Here is a 27,970-nt window from a genome sequence, read left to right on the forward strand (position 1 = left end):
TAGTAGTTCTGGCCTCTTCTGCCTTACAATATCTGAAAGGATCGTACCCGGAATGCCTATTTATGCTAGGGTTTGTCAGCTTTGTCAGGGCTTGTCAGAATCCTGAGTAGGATAGGATTCAAATCCTTTCAATGACCTCAGTGGCGCTCAGATTCTTAACTAGGGATGCGCTTTCCACTTGAAGTGTTGCCAAACATCAAGTAGGAAGTACAGAAAGAAAATTAAAGGAGGCTCAAACCAAATCAGGAAGTTTAGCAGAGAAACTTCCTGGTACTTAGTTTAGGATATCAAAAGATCGTGGTTGCTCAAAAAATATATGAGAAAAAAAAAGCCCATCCTAAGCTATTGCGCCTAAGGCACAATACAAAGCTAGCAAAGGATGGGCACCGGAGTCAAGGTGCTGGTAAGAAGTATCTCCAAAGCTTTTTTTTATGCAATTCTTGCATACTTGGTGACTGAATGGAGGCATCAATGATAGTAATATAAACAAATTAAAAAACGTACTGCAAATACTCCGACCACGGCAGAGGCGCTGGAACTGGGAGACCTTTAAAGGTCCCTTCCAACCCAAACCATTCAACGCCTCCTGCCCGATGAGCCAGCCCTACTCGGTGCGGAGCTCAGTCGGTACGGACACCGCTGTGTGCAACTCTGCGATCGCTGGCCCAGCCCGGCCTGTCCCGGCTCTGCGATCGCTGGCCCAGCCCGGCCCGGCCCGGTTCCGCGGGCGCTGCCTCAGCCGGGCCCCGCCCGCCGCAGGCCGCAGGGAGCGCGCGCCGCCGGGAGCGCGCAGCGCCGCGTCCCCAGCTGCGGTGGCGGCTATGGCGGCGGCGGCGGCGGCCTCGCAGCGAGACCCCGGCGACTGGCAGGACTTCTCGGGATTCCAGCCCTCCGCGGGGAGCGGCCCCGAGGCTGCCTGCGACAAAGGCGGCTGGGGCGGCGGGGATCTCGGGGCGAAGCTGTCCCTCTGCTTCGAGCCCCCGCAGGCCCGGGCTGGCGGCGGCGAGAGCCGCGTTCCGCTGCGGCCGCTCACGGAGCAGAGCGCGCTGCAGGACGACGAGTGAGTGCGGGCCGGGGGGCGCGGAGAGGGAGCGGAGGGGAGGCCCGGCCCGGCCCGGCCCAGCCTGAGGGGACAGCGCGGCCCCACAGCCCTGCTGTGCCCTGCGAGAGCGCTGCCCCTGGGCCTTGCCGAGCCCGGCAGAGCTTGTGGGCTGCGGGAGCGGAGCCTTTCCCCGCCCCCGGGCTGCAGCCGGGATCCGCCGGGCTTTCGCAAAGGGGCACGTTCGGCCTCCGCGGCGCGGGTTTGACGGGGAGCCCTCCGGCTCTATCCCCCTGACTGCCAGGGAAGCGTGCGAGCATCCCAGAGCTTCTTACCCCGCCGAGCTAGCGAGAAGTACTTGTTCTGAAGTGCAGTGACCGTGGTTAGTATTTGTATTGCTTTTTGCAAAGTGCCCACTCTCTCAGTGCTTGAAATTAAACATGGGAGGTGCAGAAAGCAGGCAAAGAACAAAATTGCAGCTGCAACTGCGATAATTGTTTGGGATTTTTTCGCCTGAGGAGTAGAGCCTTTCTAAGCCATGCTGCTGTACAGTTTTTAACATTATTTTACTATTATTTCGATTTCTTATAGTAAATTTAGTCAGCTTCATTAAAAATTTTGCAGTTACTTTAAAGTAACTAAACTGTATGTCATGTTCTAAGAGAGGAATAAATAGAAAAGCCTGTTAGCAAAATACTAGATCTGTGGTGTAAGCAGCGAGGTAAGTTCGGTGAACCATGAATCACGTTGAGCAGTGATAAGGCTCTGTCTGCCTCGGCCTTTCGTCTGACCTCTGTGAGCCTTAGCTGGAAAACCATTCTGAACATCCACCCACAGCAAAGCGCCTGGAGGCAGGGCTTGGTTGGGGACTTGGGGAAGCGGCCTGCTCACAGGGCAGCTGTGCTTTAAGACTGAGCTGCTTCACCATCGTAGGTCTGCATGGGCAAGCCTCCAGGACAGCCAGAGAGGATGTACACTCTAGAAACACCAGACTGACCGAGGACAAGAGTGGTGGGCTGAGCTCTGCAAGAGCACTTCTAGAAAAAAAAATAAATTAATTCTTCCAAAATTTTCGTCTGATTTCTGCATTTTCATTATTCTGTGATAAATGGAAAGGAAAAAAAGAAAATATTTGGCTCAGAATTTGCTACTCAGCCTCTGCTAAACAAGATTAGGAATGTAATTTATAGCTCAGCTCAAATTTCATTGAAGGAAAGGCTCATCCACCCCCAGAAAAGATTTTGTGTGTAGTTACATAATTAGTATAGAAACTGTGTCTTCGTTTATTGGATTTTTTTTCACTGCTGTGCATATTTGTGGTGTTGTTAAACAAAGTTGTTTAGCAAGGGAAGTAAATTATGTTTATCACAAAGCATATTCTCATAGATTTAAAACACTAAAAATATTATCAGTTACTTGCAGATGAATATTTAGGGAGGAAAATACAGTTACTGAGAGAGATACATGAGCATTGGGAATAGGGTTACTGTTGATTCAGTTTCTGCTTGTTTTGAGGTCTGCATTTTCGCTCCTTTATTCTTTTCTCCAGGATTTGGAATGCCTTGACTGATAATTATGGCAACGTGATGCCAGTTGACTGGAAATCTTCCCACACCAGAGCTTTGCACTTGCCAACACTGAATCTTTCAGAAAAAGGGGTAAGTTCTGATTAGCAAAAGTACCCTCTTTGGATCTTTGATACTCAACAGGGAACAAAAACTGTTTGAATTTGTATAAAAGAATGTTGTTATTAAGTGGCTGAACATTTTTTTAGTACTTGCCATTATACATGAGAGCTTTTTAAAAATCAAAGAACCACTGATGTATGTTTGTATCTCCCTGGGTTGGAATAATTCAGGGTTAGCTTTACTCTTTATTAGAGCCAGAGCATGATAGAGGAAAATGTGAAATGAGATACTGTTTCACATAAAATCTTTCTGCTATATGATTCATGTTGAACACTGATCTGGGTAAGGAAGGAGAAGAGGTAGGAGTACTCTGATTTCATAAATCCAGTGAGGACTTTCTAAAGTTCATGTAATTCCACAGTCAGATAGCTTCTTTAACAAGAAAGGTGGCCCAGGAGATACTGAAGTGCAAGAGTTTGTTTTGTTTTCCTTATTTAAGAGTTAGAATAGTTCTCTGGGGCGGGAACAGGGAATTAAGAGCTTCAGAGAGGTTTATAGAAAGGGTTGTCCTCTGATGATCTTAAAAGTGGATTAAGCACTTCAGGAAGAAAAGCTAGGAGGAATTCCTATCTCACAGTTTTCTGATAAAACTAGTGGCTTGTCTTTAAACAGTGAAGTTCAGTGATGCTATAAAAATATCTGAGTGCATAACCTGAGAATCAGATAATGCTTTGGCTTCTGCCATCCATTAGATAATCAACAGATACTTTTTACTGTGACAGGAGAAAAGATTGTTCTGCTGAAGGGGATACTTTGGGGTTCACTAGAGGAAGATGCAAATTTGGAATTCATTTTCTTGATTTGAGTCTCATGGTTATCCCTTGAATTTGACTTGTGTTTCTTCCAATTTTTATTGAATCCTTGTTCAGCTTTTGTAAGTGATTTTAGAGTAATTAAATTCTTACATTTTAACTAAAAATACAACCCTGCCACACTGTGACCTTGTGTCAGGGAAAACTCAACTAGAAGACTAATGGATTTCTTGATAAGGAACTAAGAATAATGCATAAGAAAATATTTCATATAGTTTTTGTAAGTTACCTGCGGGAGGTTCGGAAAAAAGTACATAAAAAAGTGTAAAGTAGTGTTGCTGGATTAGAAAGAATCTTAGGTATGCTGGCAGTAGAGAGAAAACCAGTTATGGATGAATGTATCTCAAGTTTTTTCAGCTTTCACTCCACATGGCATGCCTTCTGATGTGTAAAGGCTGTGGGGAGCATTTGACATACTTTTCTTCTGCTGCTCTGTGTTCAGCACTATTGCTGGATATGTGACAGCACATATGGACCAGCTAGGATCTTGTTTTCTCTTCCTTACAATGAAAACTAACAGCTAAGCAACACTTCCCTGATGCATGCGTTTGAAACTAATAATATGCTACCGAAATTGTGCAGAAAGCACACAAGAAAACAATTCCTGTTTTAGTAGGGAAAGATACAAGGTCGATAAGACTGATTTGCCTGATCTTGGTTCCTTCACAGGACAGGTCTGTGCACAATTTTATACATCTCTGACAGTGAAAGAAGTAGCTGGGTGGAAGTGTTGTGCACAGTGGTACAAGGAATGGGATTGTGCAATTCCTTGTTTGTTTTGTTTTGGCTAGATTACTTTTAAATAGGTCATTCCCTGGTAGCAGGAGGATAGAAGGAGGCATAGAGTGTGGCTAGGTGGAAAGCCAGGTGTTCCTTTTAGTCCAGATTACAGCTGATGCCATTTTTTGGTGGTTTATTAGTCTGTATTATCAAAATGTATTTGAAGGTCTCTCAAAATGTTTCTGGAGAAGTCAGGAGGGAAAGCAGATCTCCTTCTAGATAAACTGTTAACCTTGCTTACTATCCCATCATTGTTGTCATATCCTGTGTGCATGTAAAGGTATTTGAGGACAGTGGACATTTAAAAAATGACAAATTGGAATGTATCTGTGTAGTAGGTGAAGAGAGAGTCATAGTGGAGCCTTGCCACTGAACATTTACTGGAATTCAAATTGTTGGAAAAAGTGGACATTCAACTTCATTCTGAGGGCTGAAGAAGTGCAAATTGTGTGTTTTCCCCTACAGATGGGCTATCTGGGGATATCAGGTGCAGATTCAAAATGAATCTGAAAACTATTAAGTTTTCTGAAGAAACTGAGAAAACTGGAGGAATTACAAGAAAAATTAAAAACTGATACTGTCAGATCAAGGACTTTGTATAGCCAGTCATGATGTTTGTAAATTAGCCCAAAGGTCAGTTAATGCAGTGGAGCTCAAATGGCACATATTGGGGTTTTCAGCTTTGAGGAGCTTTTCTAGCCTGGAATCTAGTAGTAGACAAAGTATAGAAACAATTTTGTAAATAAATCAGGATATATCACTGTATGAGAGTAAAATATGCCTGTCTTATTAAGTAGAGGACTTGTGTCTCTTAGTGTATGTATATCTTTGGTTTGAAATTATGTATATCATTTAGTGATATATATGGGAACAGTGTTACTTCTCTTTCTTTCTGAAAAGATCCTGAGATATTCAGCAACACATTTTTTTTTTGATAATCTGTGGTGATAGTGTTCTGATATCACCATTCCATATCAACTCTTCTCAGCTTGTTTCCATGTTTTTTATTATGTGACAAAGTAGAACCATAAAAGCACTTAAAGTAAGAGGTTTGTGTAACATTAGACATTATAGGCAAGTTTTTCACCCCACATAGACATTTTTCAATCTTCAGTTAAGATCTAAGTATTTACTTGACAACCTCACATGTAGATGTCTGAATGTCAGTGTGTATATGGTCTTTATATATGGACTTTATTTAACAGCATTAAAGATTGACAGCTGTTTTAACTTTGTCCAGTTTTGCAGTTTTGATTTAATTTTCCAGGCTATTTGACAGAAAGAACTATTGATTCCATTATTATGAAGCAAGATTCAGTTTCATTCTTAAAATTCAGTGATCGTTCCCTTTTGTTCTTTGTACATTACATGCATTTTATACCCTCACATTAGGGGTATATATATTTATACAGATACACCTTTTCATGCTTTTTAGGTAAATGACAACTTGAACCTTGACTTGTCAGATGATGAAGAGCTGAGAGAACAGTTGGATATGCATTCTATAATTGTTTCCTGCATCAATGAAGAGCCACTCTTCACAGCAGAGCAGGTAAAGTGTTCAGCAGACAGTGTTGTTGCTGTAGAATGTTTTTTCCAACTGTTATTATTTTTCGTTGTTGTTCTTGCTCTTCACTGTAGCTAAGCTTCTTGGTTGTTCTTTGTTTAGGGTTTTAATGATGTGGGAGATATCATTACATCATTCAGATTTGAAAAGTGTTTCAGTACTTCAGGTGAGGTTGATAGTTCAGGCTCTTTGAAGTCTTTGTATGTTTCTTACCATGAATTAGACAGGAATGATAGTGCTATTAGCATCATACAGCTAATGCTACTAAATTAAATATAAGTGTTAAAAAGAAAAAAATATTTTCAGAATCTTAGCGGTATGGTAGAGTTTGTAGTTTTCCAGCATGACTGTGTGTCAGTTCACAGTTTCACAGGGCTTTGTTGTTAGCAGGAATTCTTTGAAGTTTTTGCCTAACATGAAGGCAGATCAGTATTTCTGCTACTATAAGCTTTCAAATTACTTGGTATCTAAAGCCTTCAAATCCCTGGATTTACTTCAATTATTTTGAAAATTGCTCTTCTGAGTAAGGTTAATGAGAGTAAGGTCTATTAAAATCCTGCTTTAGTAAGCAAACAAATAATCTATTTTGTTGTTGCTTAAATGGTTAAGCAATGGTTAAGCTGTGAATTCTGATGAACACAGTTATTAAGAGTATGGGAGGTAGGACTGCTTGAACTGCTGCAGCTCCTTTTTACCGTGAGTTGGATCTCAGCACTGGCTACAGCCTTTAAACTTGTAAAAGTTGCTGTGTTATTTATTCACATTTAGCCTGTAGAAATGTACTAATTTATGTGATGTAAAGTAAGCTATCTATGCACAGAATTTCTGTTGTCATACTTTGTGTCTGGCTCAGGTCTTATGCCTAGGGATGCAAACCAGTGTCAGGTTATGGTGGATCAGTTCAAAACCTTCTCAAAAGTACAGTTGATTTTTAGGCTTTTCTGAGGGGCTTTTTGGTTTTTCAGAGGGGTTTCTGTGAGGTTTTTTTCTTTTCATTTTGTTGTTTTTTTGTTGGAGGAGGGAGGTGTATTTGTTTTACATAGAAAAATGTGGTGATATAGGAGTAGGTAATTTTTGTTGTCGTGTCTTCCTTCAACAGGATACTCAGGAAAGATACTCCATCTTACTCTTTTATTTAGTTCTCTTAATCAGAATCATGGGTACCTTCATACAGAAATAACCCTGTAGTTTCAACATGCTGCTTGTTATGCCATCACCAATTTACTGTTACAAGGTGTGATTATGCTCAGAGAGCAAGGATGGGGAGGAAATGTCAGTATGATTTTATTGATCCTCTTGCATCCACTCTTGGTGGTAGTTTCATCTTTCATCCAGCTTTGCTTCAAGTTGCAAACTCTTCATGTAGGAGGGTTTTCCTAAGGGTTTTCATTTTTCAAAGGTGATTGAAGAAATAGAGGAAATGATGCAGGAGTCGCCTGATCCAGAAGATGATGAAACGCCCACCCAATCAGATCGGCTCTCTATACTTTCCCAGGAAATTCAGACCCTCAAGAGATCCAGTACAAACAACAGCTATGAAGAGAGTAAGTGGTACTTAGTTTGTATTTTTGCTCTTATGCATATTGAAAATGGTTTAAAGGGTAAGTTTGCCATGTGTTTGATTCTTAGTAAGTCCTTCTTATGAAATATCTACATTCAAAAATATTTTCAAAATAATAGCCTAGATTTAGTACATAGAGGACTTACCTTTGTCAGCTTTTTTATGACTAAGAACAAAAATAAGACTTTATAGAATTTCAATTGAAAGCAAATATTCTGAAGGTTGATACAGTGGAATGAGATTCCTTCATGGGTAAAGTGGTAAGTTGGTCATTTTTTATTAAACTTCATTATTTTCTGTAAAGTGAGACACTTTCTTGATGCCAGTACACTGTTGCAGCTAAAGCTCTTGAAAGCTATTGGGTAAATAAAGCTGTAACATACCTTTGGTACAGTTTCACTCATTGCAACATATCTGTATAGACAGTAACACAAAAATAAGGCAACCATTTATTTTTTGCCCCATAAAGACTGTGCATATTTTTCAGTCTTCCCTTTCCATTCCTCTTCAGAAAGCTTGAAAGTTAAAAATGTCCTTTATATCTTCTATTCAGATGAAATAATCTGTGCTTCCCTATATAAAAGCAAAGTAGAAATTAGATTAATTATTTCATTGTAGTAGGTTGAATTGTATGTAAAAAAAACGGTGACTAATCAGTTTCGTGATGGAAAATTTTGTTTCATCTGTGCATTTGTCAACAAGAATTCTAGAAGGTTGTAGGGACACAAAGAATATTTGCTAGATGATCTTTCTACTTCGGTCTTTCTTTAAAAGTTTGGTGCTTTCTTTCCTGTAGTCTGGATCAGCAGTGCAAACTCTGTAGAAGATTGAGAAAATTGGCCAACCTCTTGTGACATGACTTAGAGCTTCTACTACATTTCAGATTTATGGAAGAGATTCCAACCATGAAAATGGTCTCTTAACTGTCTCAACACATAAATTTCAAGAACGTGAAAGCAAAATGTATTGTGTTCAGCAGGGCTTCCTGCTTTTCTGACAGTTCCATATGTCTTAAGGTTTGCAGCTAATCAAGCTTGATCGGTATTTCATATCATATCTGTTTTCCTTTGCCTCAGGAGTCCATCTTGTCTGCTGTATCTTTACAGTTTAAAGGTCAGTCTCGACCAAATAATGCCTTGAGTTATTTTGGCAGATAATTTAACTTTGCTTCACCAGTTTCTCAGAATCTGCTTTCATGTCTTTCAGGTCACTATTTTATTAAAAGCTCTTGCTACCTATTTTTAGTGTGTGAAGGTGCTCCAGAATTGGTCTGCATCTCTGAAATTTGTACAGGTTTTTCCTAGAAACGGTGGTTTTTGTAAGATAGATCAGATATTTTCATTCATTCAGATTCAGAGCAGGAAATCACTTGCATTTACTTTTTTCTTGGATAGGAAAAGGCATACATTAAGGCAGTCCAAAAATAAAGCTCTGGTTACACAAGTGAGTTCTTCAGCCTACTAAGTTTCAGTCCATGTGGTTTTCTGCATTTGAATTCCTCTGTCTCCACTCAGCTGCATTAGCTGAGTATTTCCTATGTAGCCCTTTCAAGACTTTGATAATGACAACTGATCTGTCATCACTCAGGATTGCAGTTGGGTAACCTACACCAATGTTTTTAGAAAAATTGGTTTTTAGGCTATGAAGCTGGTTGTTAAGTGTTGGGATTCACAGGTGCTCTCTCTCAGTACTGTTACAGTCTTTGAACAGAGTTTAAGGCCTAAGCTACCTTGAAAAACTGTGGCTCCTTGACAGAATTGTCTTAACAGGTTTCATTGCCTTCTCTTCAGTTAAGTAAGTGACAAGGAGCTTTTGCCAATCAATTTTCCCTGCTGTAATTTAAGAGAAAAAATTCACATTTCACATCCTACCTTTGATGCTTCTAAGAGCTACAGTTTTTTGTAGTTTGTGGCCTTTTTTGTATTTTTCAACACTTGTCTGTAGGTACTTTCCCTAACAAGAACTCTTGTAGACAGGGTATTTACTAGACTAATTCAATGAAACAAAATAATTGCAAGCATCTACGCAGTGTCCTTAAACAGATTGTACCTGTCAGTGTAATCAGGACTAGCTGTTTCTCAGGTGCCAAATAAGATTATGTTCTTCGACACAGCAACTGCTGGGACTTGCCAGCTTCCTTGGTGTGTCAGACCTAAACTGGAACAGAGCGCGATCCTCAAAGATCTGCTCACTCTTAACCCAAGCAAGCCTCAAAACATTTTCTTCATCATAACTGCACTATCAGTAACACATCAGCCAATAGTTCAGAAAATACAAAGGCCTTTTCCTTCAAACAGTGAGTGCAGAGGAAAGTAATAGTTTATAGTTGTGTCAGAAATTTAGCACTTCCTTCAGCTTCCAGCATAAACTACCAGCACATTCTTCATATTTGCAGATTATCTCAGATTTCTCAGAAGTAAGAAAAAAGTTTCACCATCTTTTTGTTGCTAATCTTGTCACCTCTGGGATGTGTTTATTGCTCTAGGAGTACTGTTTTGTTCTGTGTGGTTTTAGAACTGAATTTTTTGTTTTGAGAAATTTCAGAGTACGTTTTTCTTGTAACTCCCACAAGTTTTCTCATGTTTAAAATCTTGACATATTTGTGTACGAACTACTTTTAGGAGTGAAAAGATTGTCCGTTGCTGAATTAAATGAACTGCTAGAAGAAATTGAGACTGCTATTAAGGATTATTCTGAGGAACTGGTACAGCAGCTGGCTCTACGAGATGAGTTGGAGTTTGAGAAGGAAGTGAAAAACAGCTTCATTTCTGTCCTCATTGAAGTACAAAACAAGCAGCGAGAACATAAAGAAACGGCAAAGAAGAAAAAGAAGCTGAAAAATGGTAGTCCTCAGAATGGCAAACAAGAAAGAGGTCATATGCCTGGAACAGTAAGAAAATTTTTATAAGTATTTATTAATTTAAAATATTTTCTTGGTTTTTTCCACTGTGGGAAGTAGTAGTCCTAGATTATATTAAGATACGTGGTGCTCCTGCTTCCATGCCATCATTCATAAACAAGGCTTAAGCTCTTCCTGTTGAGAGTTTTTTTTCACAAGGCCATGTATTTTACTCTTCTCATATTCAGAAAAGATTTTTTTCAGCTGTTTGCAAATTAGCCTGGAACTAGCATACCTTTTTTGCAAAAAATACTGTCTTTGGATGTACTGTTCTGTGTTCTATTCTCAGTAGGCAAATTAATTTATGTGTTTGGTTTCACTGTGTGAATTTCAGTGTATGTTAGTCTTGCAGGAAATTCAATACTATTGTTGCTGTAGTTGCACTGATACTTACTGATCATGCTAGTTTCTAGGTAGGAAAAATGTGAATGTCTTACCTTGGATCTCCTAACCTGTGGCAGAGTTACTTCATTCAACAAGTGACAGGAAAGAGGCCAAAAGTGTAGTGCATGTGTACAGGGAGGAGATCATTTGTTTTATTCTTTACAGAACATAGCAACAAAAGGAAAAATGTCTTTCAAGTAGAGTTGGATAAGAAGAGTCAAAGAAATTAGGTTATTAGCTAGTCAATTCAGTTTTTCTTTCTTACATCTAGTATAATTTAAAATTACTTAAATGAGATATTAATGTCTGAATTTCTTAGTACTTCTTATGGGATGAAGAAAATGTTTTGTAGGTCTTGGCTAAGTCCCAGAAAGAATTAAGTCCCAGAAAGAATGCCTCAGTTCAACATCAGAAGGTTTCAGGGTTTGCTTTTCAAATGTAAGGAATAAACATTTATAATGAAATATTAATATTTCAGAATTTATTTCTAAACTTGCAAGCATATAGGGTTCTGATCTCATCTGTTGAATAAGAGATGTTTGTGTGCATAGCTAAGTTTTAGTGAACTTAAGAAAGTATAAGTCTGGAAAACAATACAAAATTGTCATCCCTTTACAAGTACACAATGAATAGTTCCTTTTTCCTTCCCAGTCATGGAAAACCAGAAAGGGATGTTCTATCTAGAAAGAAAAATAATTTCTTTGTTTTGAAACTCAAGTCAAGTGAGTCACAAACTGTTCTGGTTAGTTTAAAGATAATAAACTTGAATGATGCTTTCAGGTATAACTTACATGGTCCCGGGATAAGACATTTTCATATTTGGTCACTTCAAGATACAGATATGTCAGGTTGCTTTCTAAGAGGGGTTGAACAGACTAGCTCATAGGTAAGACTGTAGCTGCATGTAATTCCTTTGAAAATAGATTTCATTGTCATCAAGGACAGATTTGAGAGCCCTCTCCCAAAAAGAGCTGCAAGGTTCAACGTTCCTTTCTTCAACAATCCTTTTTTCCATTTTTTTTTTATCTGAATGGCTGAGAATGTGCATACAGATAGTATGTTCTAGTAGATTTGTGAAGACTGTGTTTCTGTTAATAAATCATGTATTAATTGGTTATTTTGTTAACTTCAATGAAGTCTCATTTAAATATAAAGATGGGAAGTAGAGTTAAATTGTCATACTCTTAAGAAAATTAATTTTTCTGTAGATACTATAACTGAATATTAAAAAAAAATAGGTATTAATTTTTTTGTCCTTAATACCATCTTTGGGTAAATCAGTTTCTTAGAGTTGTAAACTTTTAACTCTTCAGCAAGGGGAAACTGGGAAACAGTTAAAAATAGTCAGGGCTTGAAGATACCAGTTCCTTCAAGTAGGGTATCTTAAAAGAGATAAGATGGCTTTGGCAAAATTTATGTCTTTACTGACCTTGTGTGCTTTAGAAGGTACAAGAATACTGTATTCCAGCACATTTTATTCTTCTCACATAAATAAATATATTCAGATAAACATGCTGAGGTGTGCTCATCATACTGCCCTGTGTCAGGAGCTTGGCTGTTTCTTCTTTTTATGTTCATGTCACTTGCTGATTTTATATTACATCCTAAACATCAAGAGTGTTTTTATTTTTTTTTTAGGTTTTTTTTTTACTTCTCCAGGAAGCAAAAGGGATTACAAAATTCAAGGAAAAATGTGTAGTTGAATTATATACTGCTTTTTCTTTACTTGGATTCCATAATTCCATGCAATGGAGCTTGAAATCAATATGGGTATATTATTACCTAATTGTGTATATTTTGTGATATTACATAAGACAGGGAATACTCACTGTTGCTTCAGTTGTAGAAAAGGAAGCATGAAAGCATAAAAAGTTTTAAAGAGGTGGAGCTGGAAATGGCTTCCTCTGAACAGTGTTTCTAGTACCTGCTTAAGATCTGAAAAATTGGTGTCAGTAGTGTCTCTAAGCATACATTATTTAAACACAAATGTTAGAATGGATTTTACTGTGAGCTGCACTTCGAAAAATGCTATTTTTTTCCATTTCTAATTAAAACAGCCATAAAAGGCAAGTCTCCATTATCAGGTGTGCAATGTGAAAATTTTGTTTGAATAAATTGTGGTGTAGAAATACTGCTTAACTGCCGTTATAAGGTTTGCTTTTTAATTAAAAAAATTAAGTAGGCGAGTGAAGAAATAGAAATGTGCTGAAATACAACTTGGAGCTTGTCTTTGCCATTTGACTTTCAGACTTGATAAATGCTGATTAATAGTCTTCTGAACTTTTCTCTGTCCCTTTTTTTTTCTTTCTGCTATGTTTTCACTACTTTTAGCGCTTCAGCATGGAAGGGATCTCAAATGTCATACAGAATGGCTTCCGCCACACGTTTGGAAACTCGAGTGGAGAGAAACAGGTGCTGGGCTATCTTCTCCCTTTTTTCTCATTCTTTGCCTGCACTTTTGGTCGGAGTTGAGATCTTGAAAATTGGCAGTAGCTGAAGATAAATGCTGAGACAGGAAAACAGGATAAAATGCTGGAATCTCTGCTCCCTCCCTACCTGAGGTTTCTGATCAGCCTACAATCTCTTTCTCTCCTCAGCAGCTCAAGAGATTCAAGACTTGATACCCTGATGCACTGAGCTAATAACCCGTATTTCGCACCCCAGACTAAAAGTCTCTTTTAGCATAATGCATGCTTTAGATACACTGCATGTCTGTAAAAATCCAATAACCAGTCAAAGAATGTCTATCAGGTTAGATTCAGTGTTTCAGCCTTCAACATTAGCAACTTGCATAATGAAAAAGCTTTTATTTTCTTCTTTCTTCACATGTTCAGAGCTGATACATCTAAAAACAGAGTAGCATATAGAAAATGTATAGACTGTATTGTCTTTTGCCTTTGAAAACTGCATGATTTTAAAAGTAGCCAAATATGTACAATGCAGATTGCCAACATAAAATAAATGAGCTATAGGCAAGTTTGTGTCTTTTCATTGTCTAAATATTGAAATGTAGAGCAGAGAGACAGCTTCAGTGGGCATAATATAGATGTTGTGTGTACCTTGGAAGCAAGATTCTTATGCCTTTTTTCAGAGTAATAACTTGCCTGCCGTTTCAGATCTGTAGTATTTTATTAACTGCATTCTGAATTTTAGCTAACTGCTAATGCTTATGCTTTTGTTTAGTCTTATGACACACAACAAAATATTGCTATTTAACATTATTTAATGTGCACCCACTATTTTAGTTTATGCAGTTTTGTCAGAGGAGTCCATTAGAGGTTTTTTTACCCCCTGGTGAGAAGTCCATTGAGGTAATAAATTGACTGGTAGTTTAGAAGTCAAGGCTGATTAGGCTTTTGTCTGGAAGATGAGTGTTGTATCCTGCAGAGGAGTTTGGGAGGTAAAGCAACTCCTCTCAAGTCATTCTGTAATCATGAGGTTCGAAATCAAAGACTTGCCTGCTTTCTCAGGCAAGGTATGTGTGTGAGATTTTATGAATACATTGATCCAGTTATTTGTTTGTCCTCAGCTTTGGGGATCTTGAACACATGCACAGAGCTTACCTAACAAGAGTTTTTATCACTCTGCATTATCACAGTACTAGTAAAGCTGTAAAACAGAATAGTGTGCTGTTTTGTTTTTTGGGATTTTTTTTCTTGGTTATCTTTACCATAAATTACAGCTGTTTATACCTGTGTCTTTAGGAATTTTAAATATCATATCTTTTCATAAAGTGAGCTTATGCCACCGCATCATACTTCTGGTTAAAAGACTTTCACTATCTCCTATGTAGACATAAGTACCATATGTTAAAAATAACGGTGATTGAATAATTCTTCCAGTCATGTTTTGAATTAATTTACTAATGTATCTTTTTCTATATCCTTATGGTTATGGGGGTGTTTATTCCCCTTCCTGTATCTTAAAGCAAATCATGGAAGTAATATGAACTTAAAATAAAATATAGAGTAGAAAGGTAGAGAAGATACCAGCTCTGTTATGATTTATTCTTGGAAATCCATTTTTCTATGGCATTTGTTTTCTGTTTTGAAGGTTTTTATTTGATTAGGATTTTTTGTCTCACTGCCAAACCCTGGCACTGCATTTGAGATACTGGTGTAACCTTCTCATTGCAACAAGTTGCAAAATTGAACAAGTATCAAATCTTCAGTTTCTTAATGCTGTTCTCACAATATAAATTTGAGAGTTTTCAGGGTGTCATTATAAACTCACATTCAGCTGTTTTCTGCTAGCAAGGAAGAATTAGTTAGAAATCTGGAATTGTGATAAAAAAATGCAAGGACAGACAGTTTTTTGTGTACCTTGGAAGCCAAAAGTTCTACACATAAGGTTACAACATAAAAAAGTTTAACAAGTTTGTACAGTTATTTCAGAGCTATTTTCCATTTGTTAATTTTAATGGTATTTACCACCTTCTACTACCATCTCATAGTGAGTACTTCCCTTTTTAAAATCTTAGTCCCATTTTCTGTGCATGTGTTTGAGACATAAGTAAAAATTACTTAAGAGATTTTCACCATGTAAAGAGAAATTTCCAATGAGAACTCCCTGTTCCTATCTGACAATGTAGTCAAAAAAAAAAAAAAAGAAAAAGACATTGAAATGTTGGTAACTCTTTATGTGATCATATTTCCAGAAGAAAATTCAAGACAGTCATCTTCATTTTGATTTCAGGCATATCAAACACTTTTCCTAGGTGATGAAAAATTGCAGTGGGAATTGCTGCTTTATTATGTCATCAAGTCTGCCTCAAAAATTTAGAGGTCACAGCAGATTTAACACTTGGTCTTGTCAGTAAGCTGCACTTCAGTCACTCCTTCATTCTTTTTGTAATATGTTATCCTTCACACAGCAATTCAGGAAATGAGTTTTTATAGTGCTATTATAGAGACTGATTGTACAGCTGCAAAGTTGATAAGTAGAAGGAAAGTATTTCTGGAAACTAAGAAATTCTTTTTTTTAATTGCTACTGTTAGAGAGGAAAAATGGAAAGTAAAGTTTACAGGAGAAGGGAAATAGGGTTAGTTGATATTTGGTACATTGAAATATCCTGGTATTTTATTGTCCAGGTAAAGGGTAGAATGCCTTCATGTAGTTCTGAAGGCTGGAAAAGACAGCCAGAAATCTGATTTCTTTTTTGGTAGATCCACTTTCACCTCTGCCATTGGCAGATTCGGCAGCCTTATATCTAGTTATTGATTCTGGTAATTTTATTAAGAGAGCAGTTCTCTGGTGATACTTGTTGGTTTCATCTCCTGGAAAGAAATTAAAAATCGATTGTTTGCTGAGAAGAATTGCATACTTTTCTCTGCTGTGCTGAGTGGACATGAGGAAATGCCAAACGAAAAGGAAGGGAGAAAAGCACCCCATGTTTGCAAAAGGTCTTGGGGAGGTGTCAGTACCACCTGTACAATTGGTTAAGTGTGGCCGAGCTGAGTGTGTTTGGTTTTTAGGCAGATGATGTGGTTGGGCATGAGGTGCATGATCCTGCTGCAAACATGGGCAGTGGTTACAGCTGCGTGTGGCAGCCCTCAGCCTCCTTCTGCAAAGTGCAGCTCTTCACCATAGGCTGAGTTACACCTGACTTGCTGAAGGACTGTTACCAAGGAGAGGAGGACGCCTTGCACCTTCTTTGTAACATGTTTTCTGCTTGTTGCCTGGAGAGCTACCTAGATGTCAAACTGAAAGAAACATTGAGGGTTACTTTTCCTACTGCCTTGTAGCTGTAAAACTATAATAAAGTTCCTGTTTAATTCTTAAAAATTGACTTGAGGGAAATTTTAGGAAGCTTTTCCATTAGAGGAAATTCCAGCTTTTTAGTACTTTTGAAATTCTGACCTCTTTAAGGAGAATATGCATTCATATAGGCTGCAAAGCAAGATGTTGTCTAAAAGTCATGTAATAAAAGACCAACAGGGTTATGTCAAGAATTTGCACTGCAGGTATGAAAATCTTAAAAGATTTAAGAAATTTTATTGTGCTTTTTTTTTTCAACAGACAAGAATTAAAGATTTCAGTAAAAAGAATTAAAAAGAAGTTGAAGTTCAAAAAACAGAAACTATCTGTTAGCACACTCAACTATTAAAACTGATAATTTAAATAAAATTCCTTATTCTGGGGTATTATATTTCATTAAGCTTGCCTTGTTCTTTTTGGTTGCAAGTGTATAGCAGCAGAAGGTGAAAGCCATCTGTTTCCATTTTCACCTAACTGTGGGGCAGCGTAATTTTCTTTGTAGAGAGGACAGTTAGCTGCATGACTTCTATAGGCCACATAATTTGGAAAAAAAAGAAAACTTTGTTTCTGTGATGAAAGCTCTGGGATAGAAAAGTAGAATCTTAATCTGTTCTGAAATATGATTATTTGTGGCTAGCTATTTCAATTGCTACAATTTTTACAAAATAAAATGCAAACAACAAAGTTGCATGAAAGGACTGTCAAGTAACTCTGTTTTTCATTTGACAGTACTTAACAACCGTCATTCCTTATGAGAAGAAAAATGGACCCCCATCTGTTGAAGATCTTCAAACATTAACCAAAAGTGAGCATATGAAATTCCCCTCATTGTATTTCCTTTCCTCGTTGTATTTCCAGTTGTGACTGCTCAAAGCCAGTGAATCCATCCAGTTCTCTCTTTCCCGCTTACCCTAGGACATGTATGTAAAGATGCATGATTTTGACCACAGATTTTGTCTGGCTTGTTTTCTGAGCCTTTGTGTTAGGTTTGTTTCCTAGCTGTTGTCTGAAACTGTGAAGGCCAGAAACCTGCATGTATCAGGAAGTAAATGTTCCCACATTTTGAAGTTGGCCACATATCATGCAATTTGGTCTTACAGTGCATGATATAACCCTGTTTGTTTACATTTTCTGTGCTTTATTGAGGTTATTGTAATGACTTTGACAAAATGGAATGCATATCAAGATACTTAAGACTAGTTCCATAACGATTGCATAATGATTGCACTTGACTGCCTTTAAAAGAGCCTGCTTCTCTCTGTGGTTTTGGTGGGGGGATTTTGGTGTTAATAAATTCTGATAATTTGGAATTCTAAACCAAACAGAGTTTTGATAATGCCTTGAATTCCCCATTCTTCATGCTTTTTTTAGGCCAAATCCTCAAAATTATTATAAGTTTTAAGTCTTCTAGTTGGTTGATTTTATTGAGCTTTTTTTTTTTTAAATTCTAGTTTGAATAAAACAAGGTTGTATTTTAAAAAACTTACTTATTAAGGTGGTTTAATACAACAGAGCATCTCTAGAAGTCAATAGCATCTCCTTCATTGGACATTTATAGGAACATCTTAAAAATAGATGGTAGAGTGCATCAATGCATTTGATCTGATCTCAGTGGAGAAACTCGCTATGTCTTAAAGTGATTTTCACCTGTGATTCCACAGGTGGCTGAGGGGTGGTAAAAGGCTCATTGGTTGTTTCCTGGAAAGAGAAAATAATTATATAAATTCTAGCGTAAATGAAATGTTTAAGTAGGAATTAAAGTTCCCTTTATTTTTCTACAGTAGGCAGCCTTAGGTGTTAATTCATACTTTGTGAAAAAGGATTTCTCATTATATGTTTATTCTTGCAATGAAATTTTATCCTCTTTCCATATTTAAATTTCACTTGACACTATTAAGCACATGTTAAAGCCTCTTGAAAACATTTTATGTTGTTTAGTGGTTTATTAAAAAAATGTCTTGCACAAACACATTGTAAAGAGTATTAACAATATTGATTTCTGTGGGCTGGTTGGAACTTGCTCCTGTGAGTCAGTTGCAGATTTGTGACTCCCTGTCTCCGGTGTTATTAAGGCAGGCAGTAAAGCAGGTGTCTAGGGTTGTTCAGATGTTTTTTCTTTCAAAGCTCTGTATTACTGCATAGTTATGAACACTAATGTCTTACTTCAATGTAAAAGTTGAAATAAAATGTGTTATAATTTGAATTTAGAGTCTTATATGAGGAATTTGGAGTTTATTAAATATTGTTTTTCAGTATAATTTTGTATTTTTGCTTCTTTCAGTTATGTCCTGAGTACTTTATAAAGAATAGTCATTGTTTTACTTTATGTAGCAACGGGCAGGCTTATATGTGTCCAGTCAAGCTTGTCCATGTATTTTCCTTCTTCAGAAATAGGCAAGATGGACAAGATCCACTTATATATGTCACAAAATGGCATTTTTACATTACTGTAAGTTAATGCCAAATTTAGTCATGTAGTTACAATTTTTCAAACCTGTAGCAGATAACATTCGGCATTTCTTGGAGGGAAAAAAGCACCACCAATATTTCCATAGAGTCATTCTTTTAGAGCATTTTTTCCATTATTTGAAGTAATGATTAAAGATACTAAGTAATGGAGCATACTTTACTGTCCTAAGATTTCCAGCCTATCAATAGTTGTTAACATACTTTAATTTTGGATGTCATGACTTTCTTTTGGTGAGAGTTTTTTATAGGGAAGAGGTGCTTGTTGTTGTTAAGACTGATGGCATTTTACTGTAACATTAACCACATGAAATGGGAATCTTGCATCCGTGAACTATAGAGCTCAATGAGAATTACACAGGCAAAGGGTGGAGAGGATTTGATGTCTCATTGTATCTTCTCATCTTTCAGTTAAGAGATTTCTTACATCTCGTAGTAGTATCTCTGCAAGTAGCTGGAACTGCTCCAATGTACTTCTTTTAAATGTTGTGTTTAATTTATGGCTAAATATCTGATTTTTTTTTCATACTTTAGTTCTGCATGCCATGAAGGAGGATAGTGAGAAAGTGCCAAGCTTGTTAACAGACTATATTTTAAAGGGTGAGTATGCTTCTCAGCAGAGGTTTTATTGGATTCTAAATTAACTTAATTTACATATAACGTATTTCAAAACAGTGATCCTACAGCATTCATGAATTATGTTGCCTTTCAATCCAACACAGTTCTCATTTATGTTCTGTTTTGTCCAAGCATTCTGAGCATACAGTTCATAAATAAAACATGTTTATTTTGTTTGTGTTAGTAAAATACAGCAAACTGCTGAATGACATCAGCAGGAACAAAGGAGTCTGGCTTATGAAGTGAAGTGGGTATAGTTAAAATCTTCCATTGTACAGTTTTTTCAGTAATTGGAACTCAAACTTCCCTTGGTAATAATGCATTTGCTATGCAAAGTGCTTACAGCTTCATTTCTAGTGTTACCTTCTGATCAATAATAATGAGTATTTATTTTACTTATTACATCTTTTTCTATTATACTTCTATTATATTCCTACTATACTTCTATTATACTTCTATTTTACTTATTATACCTTCCATTGTTTTAGAAGTTTTTGTATGAGTCATTTATTTTCCAGTCTTACATACTGATTGTATGTAAGACTGGAAAAGAGTGTTTAAAGAGTGTCAGACATTGAAAAATACTGTTTGCCTTAGCTTTAAGGAGTTGTTCCAGGTAGTTTCGAGGTTGATAAATTATTTTAAAATGTTTTTCATCTGACTTCATTTTTGCCTAGATCTTGCTAATGCTTATGTTCTTACTTAATTCTTGGCATGTAATACAATTTTCTTACGTGTTAAAAGTTTAGCAAATGCATCAAACTCCTGAGCTCTGAACAAATACCTGTACAGAAGGGTGATGGATGCCATTTTGTTTGCCACCAAAATGTTTATAATATTCTGCTTTTCATAGGCTGCAAAAGTTTTATTTTTCTTTTGGTATCATGTCTGATCTTTTTTTCATATATACTGTCTTTTGACTTAACTCACTCTATATGATTTTTTAAAGGTTTTTGCATTTCTTACACAAACTTACAGTCACTGTCATAATCTCATCTCACAGATATTTGAAAGTACTTTCAGGTTTAAGTTATGGATGACATATAGTGTGCTGTCACTTCAGAAAAACTGAAAAAAACCCATTTAATATTCTGGTAGCTCCAACAGATTTCCTGTTGAAAGAGATCCATTTCTACATTTTGCGTAGGGTTGAAGAACTGCCACATAGAATAAGAAAGCAGAGATCCTTTCAGTTGATTCCCTTGATTTTTTCATTGATTACTTGTTCTTTCAAAAAATTCTTCCTAAATTAGACAGGTGTGTTTGCATGTGAACCATGTAGGATCATGGTCAAGGATTTTTTTAGTGGTAATGGCACTAAACCATAGTTTTGTGAAGCAGAATCTTTGACCCAAGAAGATGAACTGTTGTCAGTAATTAAAACTGCTTTTCATAGTACATCTGGTAGTAAGTGACTGGATTTAACAGTGCTCTTCACAGCGTCTGCTCTTACTTTTAGATGTAGCTATTCAGAAGAACTTTCAGATTACTGGGATATTGAGAAGATACTGGCAGCTTAGAGAAGTGGAGAAATATTTTTTAAAAGAAGGCTTATAAAAGTAGATTACCTGAATATATGAGAGGATGATCTAGGAAGCTTGAACTGAAGTTCCTTCCTGCCTCTTGTATGTTTATTACTTAAAAATCACCAAGGGTGTTCTACTAGTGCAACAATTGCAAAATCATCTTGCTTTGAATGTCTTGGATCAAACAGGTTGTCCGCCATATGCAAATGCTGTTATCTTTAAATTGTGAAACACAGATTGTGGGAACACAAAGAGTAATCACTCCCATCACTCATAGGGAAAGGAAAAGGCAATTTCCCCCCAGCTACCACTTCCTCAGTGAACAGAACCAAGCCTTTCTTCATCCTGTGTAGGTTTGTGTGTTCAGTGGCAGACAGTTGTGAGCACAGAGCTAGTGAGCATAGAATTTTACTCTTTCTTTCAGTATAGCCTTAACTAAGCTTCATATGCTATGGTCACATGTTAAATATTTATAGCTCAGCTAACAGTGTTTCCTTGTGCTGTAGGTTTATTCTATGGCACAGGCAAAGTCTTCCAGTTGGTTCTGAGGTTGTAACTTTTGGTCTTTTACTGCCACTAAAACTTCTGGCCTGAAACTCCCGCAAGGCTTTAATGGCACAAAATACTCCCAGCCACCACTCTATTTTCTGGACATTATTTTTAAAGCATGTTAAGAGGAGATTGATTGAATTATTTACAACCAGTTAGATCATCTTTCAGCTAAGCGTTAATACCTGAAATTCTAACCTATTTCTTAAATTCCAAAATAAAAAGAGTGACCTACTGTTTGAGGATTCTGCTCTCTTCACTGTACAGATTAAAAATGTCTTGGCAAGGTAAAAATCTTGAAGAAGATTTTTGGTTTAAACTTGTTTTCTGAAAGAAGTTCTGAACCCAGTGGTATAATCCATATGGTATAGTGGTAATTGTATTCATTTTACACTGAATGGATTTTATTGCTTTTTCTTAAGCTTTAATCAAGAAATGAAATTTAGAAATGTGTGAATTATATCACCAAAGGTACTTGGTTCTGTTCTTTGAGGATCATTTTTTTCCAATCTTGCAACAAAAAAAGCAGACAGTAAATTACATGTGACATTAAGATATATGTAGCATTATGGGAAATCCAGTTTGGCATCTGACTGCACAGAAGTGCAGCCTTTTTTCAAACTTCATATTCTGTTTTACAGAGCAGGGGAAAAAAAAATCTTACAAACATGCTTTTGGTTATTTTTTTTAAAGCAGCCCTGTCTTGCTATTCTGTTGTATGTAAAAAATTTGGATATGCTGTCTTATGTGGGTGTTATAGCTGTCCACAGAATTATTAATAGACTTGCCCAGATACTAGTGGTCATTGCTGAAAAGTTACTTAAATTGTTCAGAAGAAAGAATGGAGGAAAAAAATGTCAGGAAAAATATTATTGCCAAAGTATTGTTAGTACAACATGAAGGAACAAAGAGAAGAATGCTGTGGACATGGAAAGGTGAATGGAGCCATTAGATTGAGCATAATTATTGGTGTAACACGAAATCTTATCACGTGACTGGTGTTCTGAGGACAGTGAAATAAGTTTCTATTTTCTCTGAATTCGTGTTTTATAGAATTCATGAATTCTGTGTTATCTTGAATAACTTGAACTAAATGCCCAGTAATTCTTAAATTTGGATCATGTAGGAAGACACACACAGACCCCCTCCATGTGCACTGTCTAATACTCATTATCTTGATTTAGTAATGATTGAGTAAAGTTGTTTGGACAAGAGCTGGAATTTGAAGGACAGTTCTGCAGCCAGGTCTGCTATTGACCTTCTGTGTTGCCACAGATCATTCTTGGATTTTTTTTCATAACCAACTAATCCTTCTGAAATGCTTGAAGTAGAAATCTTCAAAACATGGTGTGTGCAAATCCAGTGTAATAAAGAAATTAAGGAGAACAACTCGGTGCTTTTCATGTTAGGGGATAAAACCACCTCTGTATGCATTTCTCAGTGGGATTATTAGTTTTGAAATTATTTCTGGTGCTTGCTTTCTTTAAAGCATCTTCTTTCCCCAATTTCTACTGCCCCCTTGTGTCCCCCAAAATGTTAAAAATATTATTTTCCTTATCATGCTTAAGTCCCTCTTTTGAGGGGTCATTTAGCTCTCCCCTACATCTTTTCTGTAAGGAATATCCCCTCAAAGGTAAGTATCCCAAAGCCAAACTAATTACATACCCTGTGAAAAGTCTGGCACAGTGTAGCAGCTTATCTTCTCTTTTTCATTTTGCTCTCATTGCAACCTGAATTATTTTCTAGGGGATATTTTTCCTTTTGTGAAGTTCTGTTTGCTTTTACTTTTCAGTGAACATTTCTATCCTGAACATAACAATAATGAAAGGGAATTAGTGATTTGCTTTGCAAGTGAACTCTAGTTCTCCCACTAGCGTATGATTCATATTATATTTTATAGATTTATACTTAAAATGGATGGTAACATGAAATTGATCAGCATTTGCAGTTGTGTTTAATTTTTTATGAATGTATTTTAATATATCAATATTGTCATTATATTTTATCACTAGGAGTCATGAAGGAGAAACTGGGATTTGAAAAAAGGGTAGGGGGTACTGACAGGGAAAGAAATACCAAACCAAGACTGAAGTTCTTTATCTTAGACAGCACACTTCTGGACTGAAGCTGGCAGCTTAGTAAGGTCACAGTATATAAATGCTGTTTGTTCTCATCTTTCTACTGACTGTTTTTGATGGTTGAACTAATACAGTGTGATTTGAAAACACTGTGCTTATGTCCATTAAAAGATGGACATAATAAGCTAAATAAGCTAAGTTTTTTGTGCACAAGTTAAGCTGTAAAGCAGATGGAGATATTTGTGTCATACCTTGTAGCTGCATTGGGTTTAGGTGTTGCAACAGTAGTAAGTTCCGTATCCTTTGATGAAAGAATGTTTGTATGGACATTGCTCATTGAATTTTTATATTCTTTTTAAAGCTTTCAGTCTTTCTTCTTCTGTGTATAATGTAATGACTTTCTGTATAATGGTTAATTTGCCAAGTACAATAATGCAAGTAGTATTTTATATATATTATAAAAAATAATATTTAAATAATTAGTATTATGTATATTATATATAATGTAGTTGCATCTGTAATCTTTGCAGTATGCAGTTTTTGGTTGTTTTCTGAAGAAAATGCTTTTGTGCAGTTGTTTGTCTCTTCAGTCTCACAAATAATAATTGACAATTTCAACCCCACAAGACAGAAGCAGGTGTTGAGGGAGTAAAAGAAATACTGTAGGGAACAGCATCTAGTTAGGAGAAGGACTGAAACTGCTTTTTCCATTGAGCTGATGGCTGCTGCCTTGAAAAGCCAACATCTCCTTGGGTCTGATGTATTCACCTACTTGAATTCCCATAAAGGTCTCCTGTTTCTTTGGGGACATGAGAACATGGGGAGGGCCTGCTGGGATGGAGTTCACAGCAGGTTTAAAGTAGAAGCTGAGGACTGAATTGTGGGAAGGGGAATTATCTTTTTTTATTGCCATATGGGTAGTGAAGAATATCTGACAAAATCTGCAGGAAGCAAGAGTTCCTTAATTTAGCTACTTCCAGAACAAATCACTGATTATATATGAAATTTTAACCAGTATATACATAGAGTTAAGTATTAGGGTAGATTGTCTGGTATCAGATCTAGACCTGTTATTTCAAGATTACTACTTTTTTACTTGGAGTTTTTACAAAATGTGAAGATTTAGCTTTGTGTACAAGGATAATTTTTACGTAACTGTTATATAAAATGTAAGTATGTACTTACAGCTGAAATGCTTGCCTTTGAAACCAGACGTGTTATTACAGTAAATTTTATAAGATGTATTTACTGCTAAGCTTTGTGTTCTTTTCCAATTGTACTCAAACAGTAATTGTGACAAAAAGAGTGCTAAAAATAATATGCTATACATTACTAGTTAGTAAAATGCATGAAGTCTCGTACTGTTTTCTTCTTTTTTTTTGAATGTAGATGTCGTGAAAGCAGAACAATTGCCCATCTTTCTCCTTGCTATTTCATACCTGATCTTTCAAGTAAAAACTTACTTCTTTTTTGTTTTAATGAAGCAAGAACTTGCACCTTGTTCTATTTTTAAACTATGCAAATATTTCAGATAATGAGAGCATTTATTTTCTTGCCTTTGAAGTTTTTGTTTAATTGTTACACCTGACTTCTTTATTTGCTTTTGTGTTGTGCTAGCATTGGTTTGAAAGCTGGATTGCTCTGAGGTTTGTGTCTTATATTGAAACAGGAATGAGAAACACATGAAGGACATGTCTTACTTGCCACTGTGTGTTTCTAGTACACGCACGAGAATTAGAAAGTAGACTTAGAATCTCAGATTGTCAGTATGTTTTTAAAATATAACTGCATGCGTCACCTGTTATTTAATGTTCTGCTTTCTGATATAACACTTTAAAAAGCACTATTTAAGACATGACCTTTAGTTAACTCATTTCTGGATAATACTAGTTAAAGTTAGTGGGTTGTGTCACTTCATTACCTTTTGAGACAGGCTGAAAACTTAATTGCCAGTTTCAGTTGATTACTAGATTTTCCTGTGTTACTAATAGGGTAGAATCCAGCATTTAAATATTTTAGTTTATACGTTACATTTTTATGAGACTGACTTCAGTGATATTTACCAATGTGTATTTATGACTTTTTTGCAGTTCTGTGTCCTACATGAAGAGGGCTGCCTTTCAGAATTAGCCATGCTCCTTTCTGTGATGAGAAGCTTTCCTTGGATATAACTCATAGTATTTTTTTCATTTGGCACTATACCTAAAGCAGTATTCATTTACCTCCTCTGTGTGTGTGGATTTTCTGATCCTACAGTAAGTCATCCGGGCATGACAACTCATCCAGTTTAACTTAATAGTGCAATGAACTGGAGCAGGGAACAAACATTGTACAGTTTTACTTGCATTGTTCTGACTTTTTAAAGTCTATTTTTACATTGTATAGCATGTAGTAAATCCTCCTGCACATTTTGTTGTTGGAAGGAAAGGTAAACTTTGAATAGTGTAAATAAAATAAGCCTCATTTTAAGGAATCCATATTTAAAAACATCCTTAGTTCCTAAACAGAGATGAAAAAATGATCTTAGTCAGACTTGGAATTTAAGACTCAAGTGAGTTTCCAGGACACTCCAGAAAGGTGATTGTGAAAGTCAGCAATCAACACTGCTTTGTAAATGGTAACTCTGAACTATACAACAGATTTGTTCATACGTCAACAAATCCCAGATTTCTTGGTTTGACATAAATAATTGTGTGTTACTTGTTCTTGGTATTAACACAAACATCTGACTAAGGTAGTATTTCATGTTTGGTTTCATTTTAATTAATAATGTTCATGTGGCTTAGATACTCTCCCATATTGCTGCTATAATTTTACTAGTTTTAAAAGGTGTTTTATCTTAATGAAAATGCTTCAATATATAAACATTTTAAAAGGCAGTATCTTTTTAAAAATACGTGTACAGTTTGAAAAACTTGCACCTGGCTTCCAAGTTAGTATTATATTGAGATGTTAGTTGCTGTGTATCTCTAAATTTTACTACAAATATACCTTGTAAATTGTTTGCACTGTCTCCTCTGTGATGAGGTACCTGCATTCAAACAGATGAGAATGTATTTTACAAATCCTGTAAAATAAATGTACCCCATAATCTCTACTTCAAATACTTGTCACAAGTAATTTTGCCAGTCTAAAAGGTTAGATTGAAATGTAAGGAGTACTAAGTGAAAAAAAAAGACAACCCAATTTTTTTTAGGTTGAATTCCTATTGATTCTTAATCCAAATGAATAGAATGAATATCTGAAGGCATTGGAATAGGAGGTACTAAAGAGATAAACATGTGTTTCCTTCAGTTTTTTCCATCTAAAGTCTTCAGGGGTTTTGTTAGTTAAAGAGAAATTTTACCTTGCATCGTCTTTTAATGTTCAACTTTATCATCATCATCAAATACTGTTTTAATCAGTTACACAACATGGTTTGAAGATAGTTCTCATAATGTTGGTTTGGGTTTGTTTTTTTTTTTTTCCTAAAGGCCTCAATATCTTTGTCTTTTGTGCCTTTTTCAGCTTAAAATTCTTTTTCTCCTCCCTCTCCCCCACTTGACCACCAATGGATACTTGCCAGCCTGCTCAGGAATAAATAGATTCTCTCCATAAGTGTGGCATATGTGAAGAAGTTTTTTTGTTGTTTTATTTTAATTCATTTGTGGCTTCTCTAAAAAGAAAACAGCCATTTATTTCTGTAGCTGGTGTGTTATAAATTCATTATGGCATGCTTTTTATGTAGAAATTCTTGATGTTGACTTTTGATGCCTGGAAATGGGCAGAGGGGATGACCCTGCTTTACTTTAAAAAAGGTGCACATGCAAAACCCACCATGTCTCTATGTGAGATTATTCAGAGGTGCTTCAATCTCCTGATGAGGCTTGAAGTGACAAAATGGAACAAAATAAAACAACAATTAAGAGAAAAGCAAAAAAGAAAAAAAAAAAAAGACAACAACAAAAAAACTTCTGTCAAAGTTTATGTTACTTTTCACAAATCTTGGATGTCTTAAAGTCACAAACTACTAAAAGTAATGAAACTGAAAGTAACAACCAGAGATAGTTTAGTGAGATAAGCATCTGCTTGGGAATTTCATGCCTCTCATCAGACTTAACAAGATTTCCATTATGAAAAGTACCTGTTTACCTTGTATGCATTAAACAGCTGCCAAATGTGGCAAGTATTATATGTATACCTATATATGTACATAAAAAAAACCAGATCTCAAAACATTTGAATAAAAAGAACCATGGAAATCTGC

At 36.4% G+C, this 27,970-nt stretch overlaps 1 protein-coding gene across 3 annotated transcripts; it reads left to right on the forward strand.

Annotated features, from left to right (window-relative positions):
• The first annotated feature begins 782 nt into the window (after window positions 1-782).
• On the forward strand, window positions 783-27,970 carry FEZ2 (fasciculation and elongation protein zeta 2). 3 transcript variants are annotated; one of them, XM_019006150.2, is made up of 10 exons: window positions 783-1,060; window positions 2,589-2,697; window positions 5,755-5,871; window positions 7,286-7,430; window positions 10,069-10,337; window positions 13,062-13,142; window positions 17,217-17,292; window positions 19,488-19,553; window positions 25,342-25,370; window positions 25,815-27,970. In XM_019006150.2, exons 1-9 carry the CDS (start codon window positions 822-824, stop codon window positions 25,350-25,352), a joined length of 1,113 nt encoding a protein of 370 aa, XP_018861695.1. In that variant the 5' UTR covers window positions 783-821; the 3' UTR covers window positions 25,353-25,370; window positions 25,815-27,970. The 3 variants fall into 3 exon arrangements, with proteins under 3 accessions (XP_018861695.1, XP_015478490.1, XP_015478492.1); XM_015623004.3 differs by lacking the exon at window positions 25,342-25,370; XM_015623006.3 differs by lacking the exons at window positions 13,062-13,142; window positions 25,342-25,370.

Source organism: Parus major, chromosome 3, assembly GCF_001522545.3.
Source record: "Parus major isolate Abel chromosome 3, Parus_major1.1, whole genome shotgun sequence".
Taxonomy (NCBI): domain Eukaryota; kingdom Metazoa; phylum Chordata; class Aves; order Passeriformes; family Paridae; genus Parus; species Parus major.

Bases quoted from the DNA above. Each gene is read 5' to 3' on its own strand.
- FEZ2 (XM_015623004.3), top strand. From the start codon at position 822: ATGGCGGCGGCGGCGGCGGCCTCGCAGCGAGACCCCGGCGACTGGCAG. The intron at 7,431-10,068 runs GTAAGTGGTACT...AACTACTTTTAG, and splicing joins AAACAACAGCTATGAAGAGA to GAGTGAAAAGATTGTCCGTT. The intron at 13,143-17,216 runs GTGCTGGGCTAT...TTCATTTGACAG, and splicing joins ACTCGAGTGGAGAGAAACAG to TACTTAACAACCGTCATTCC.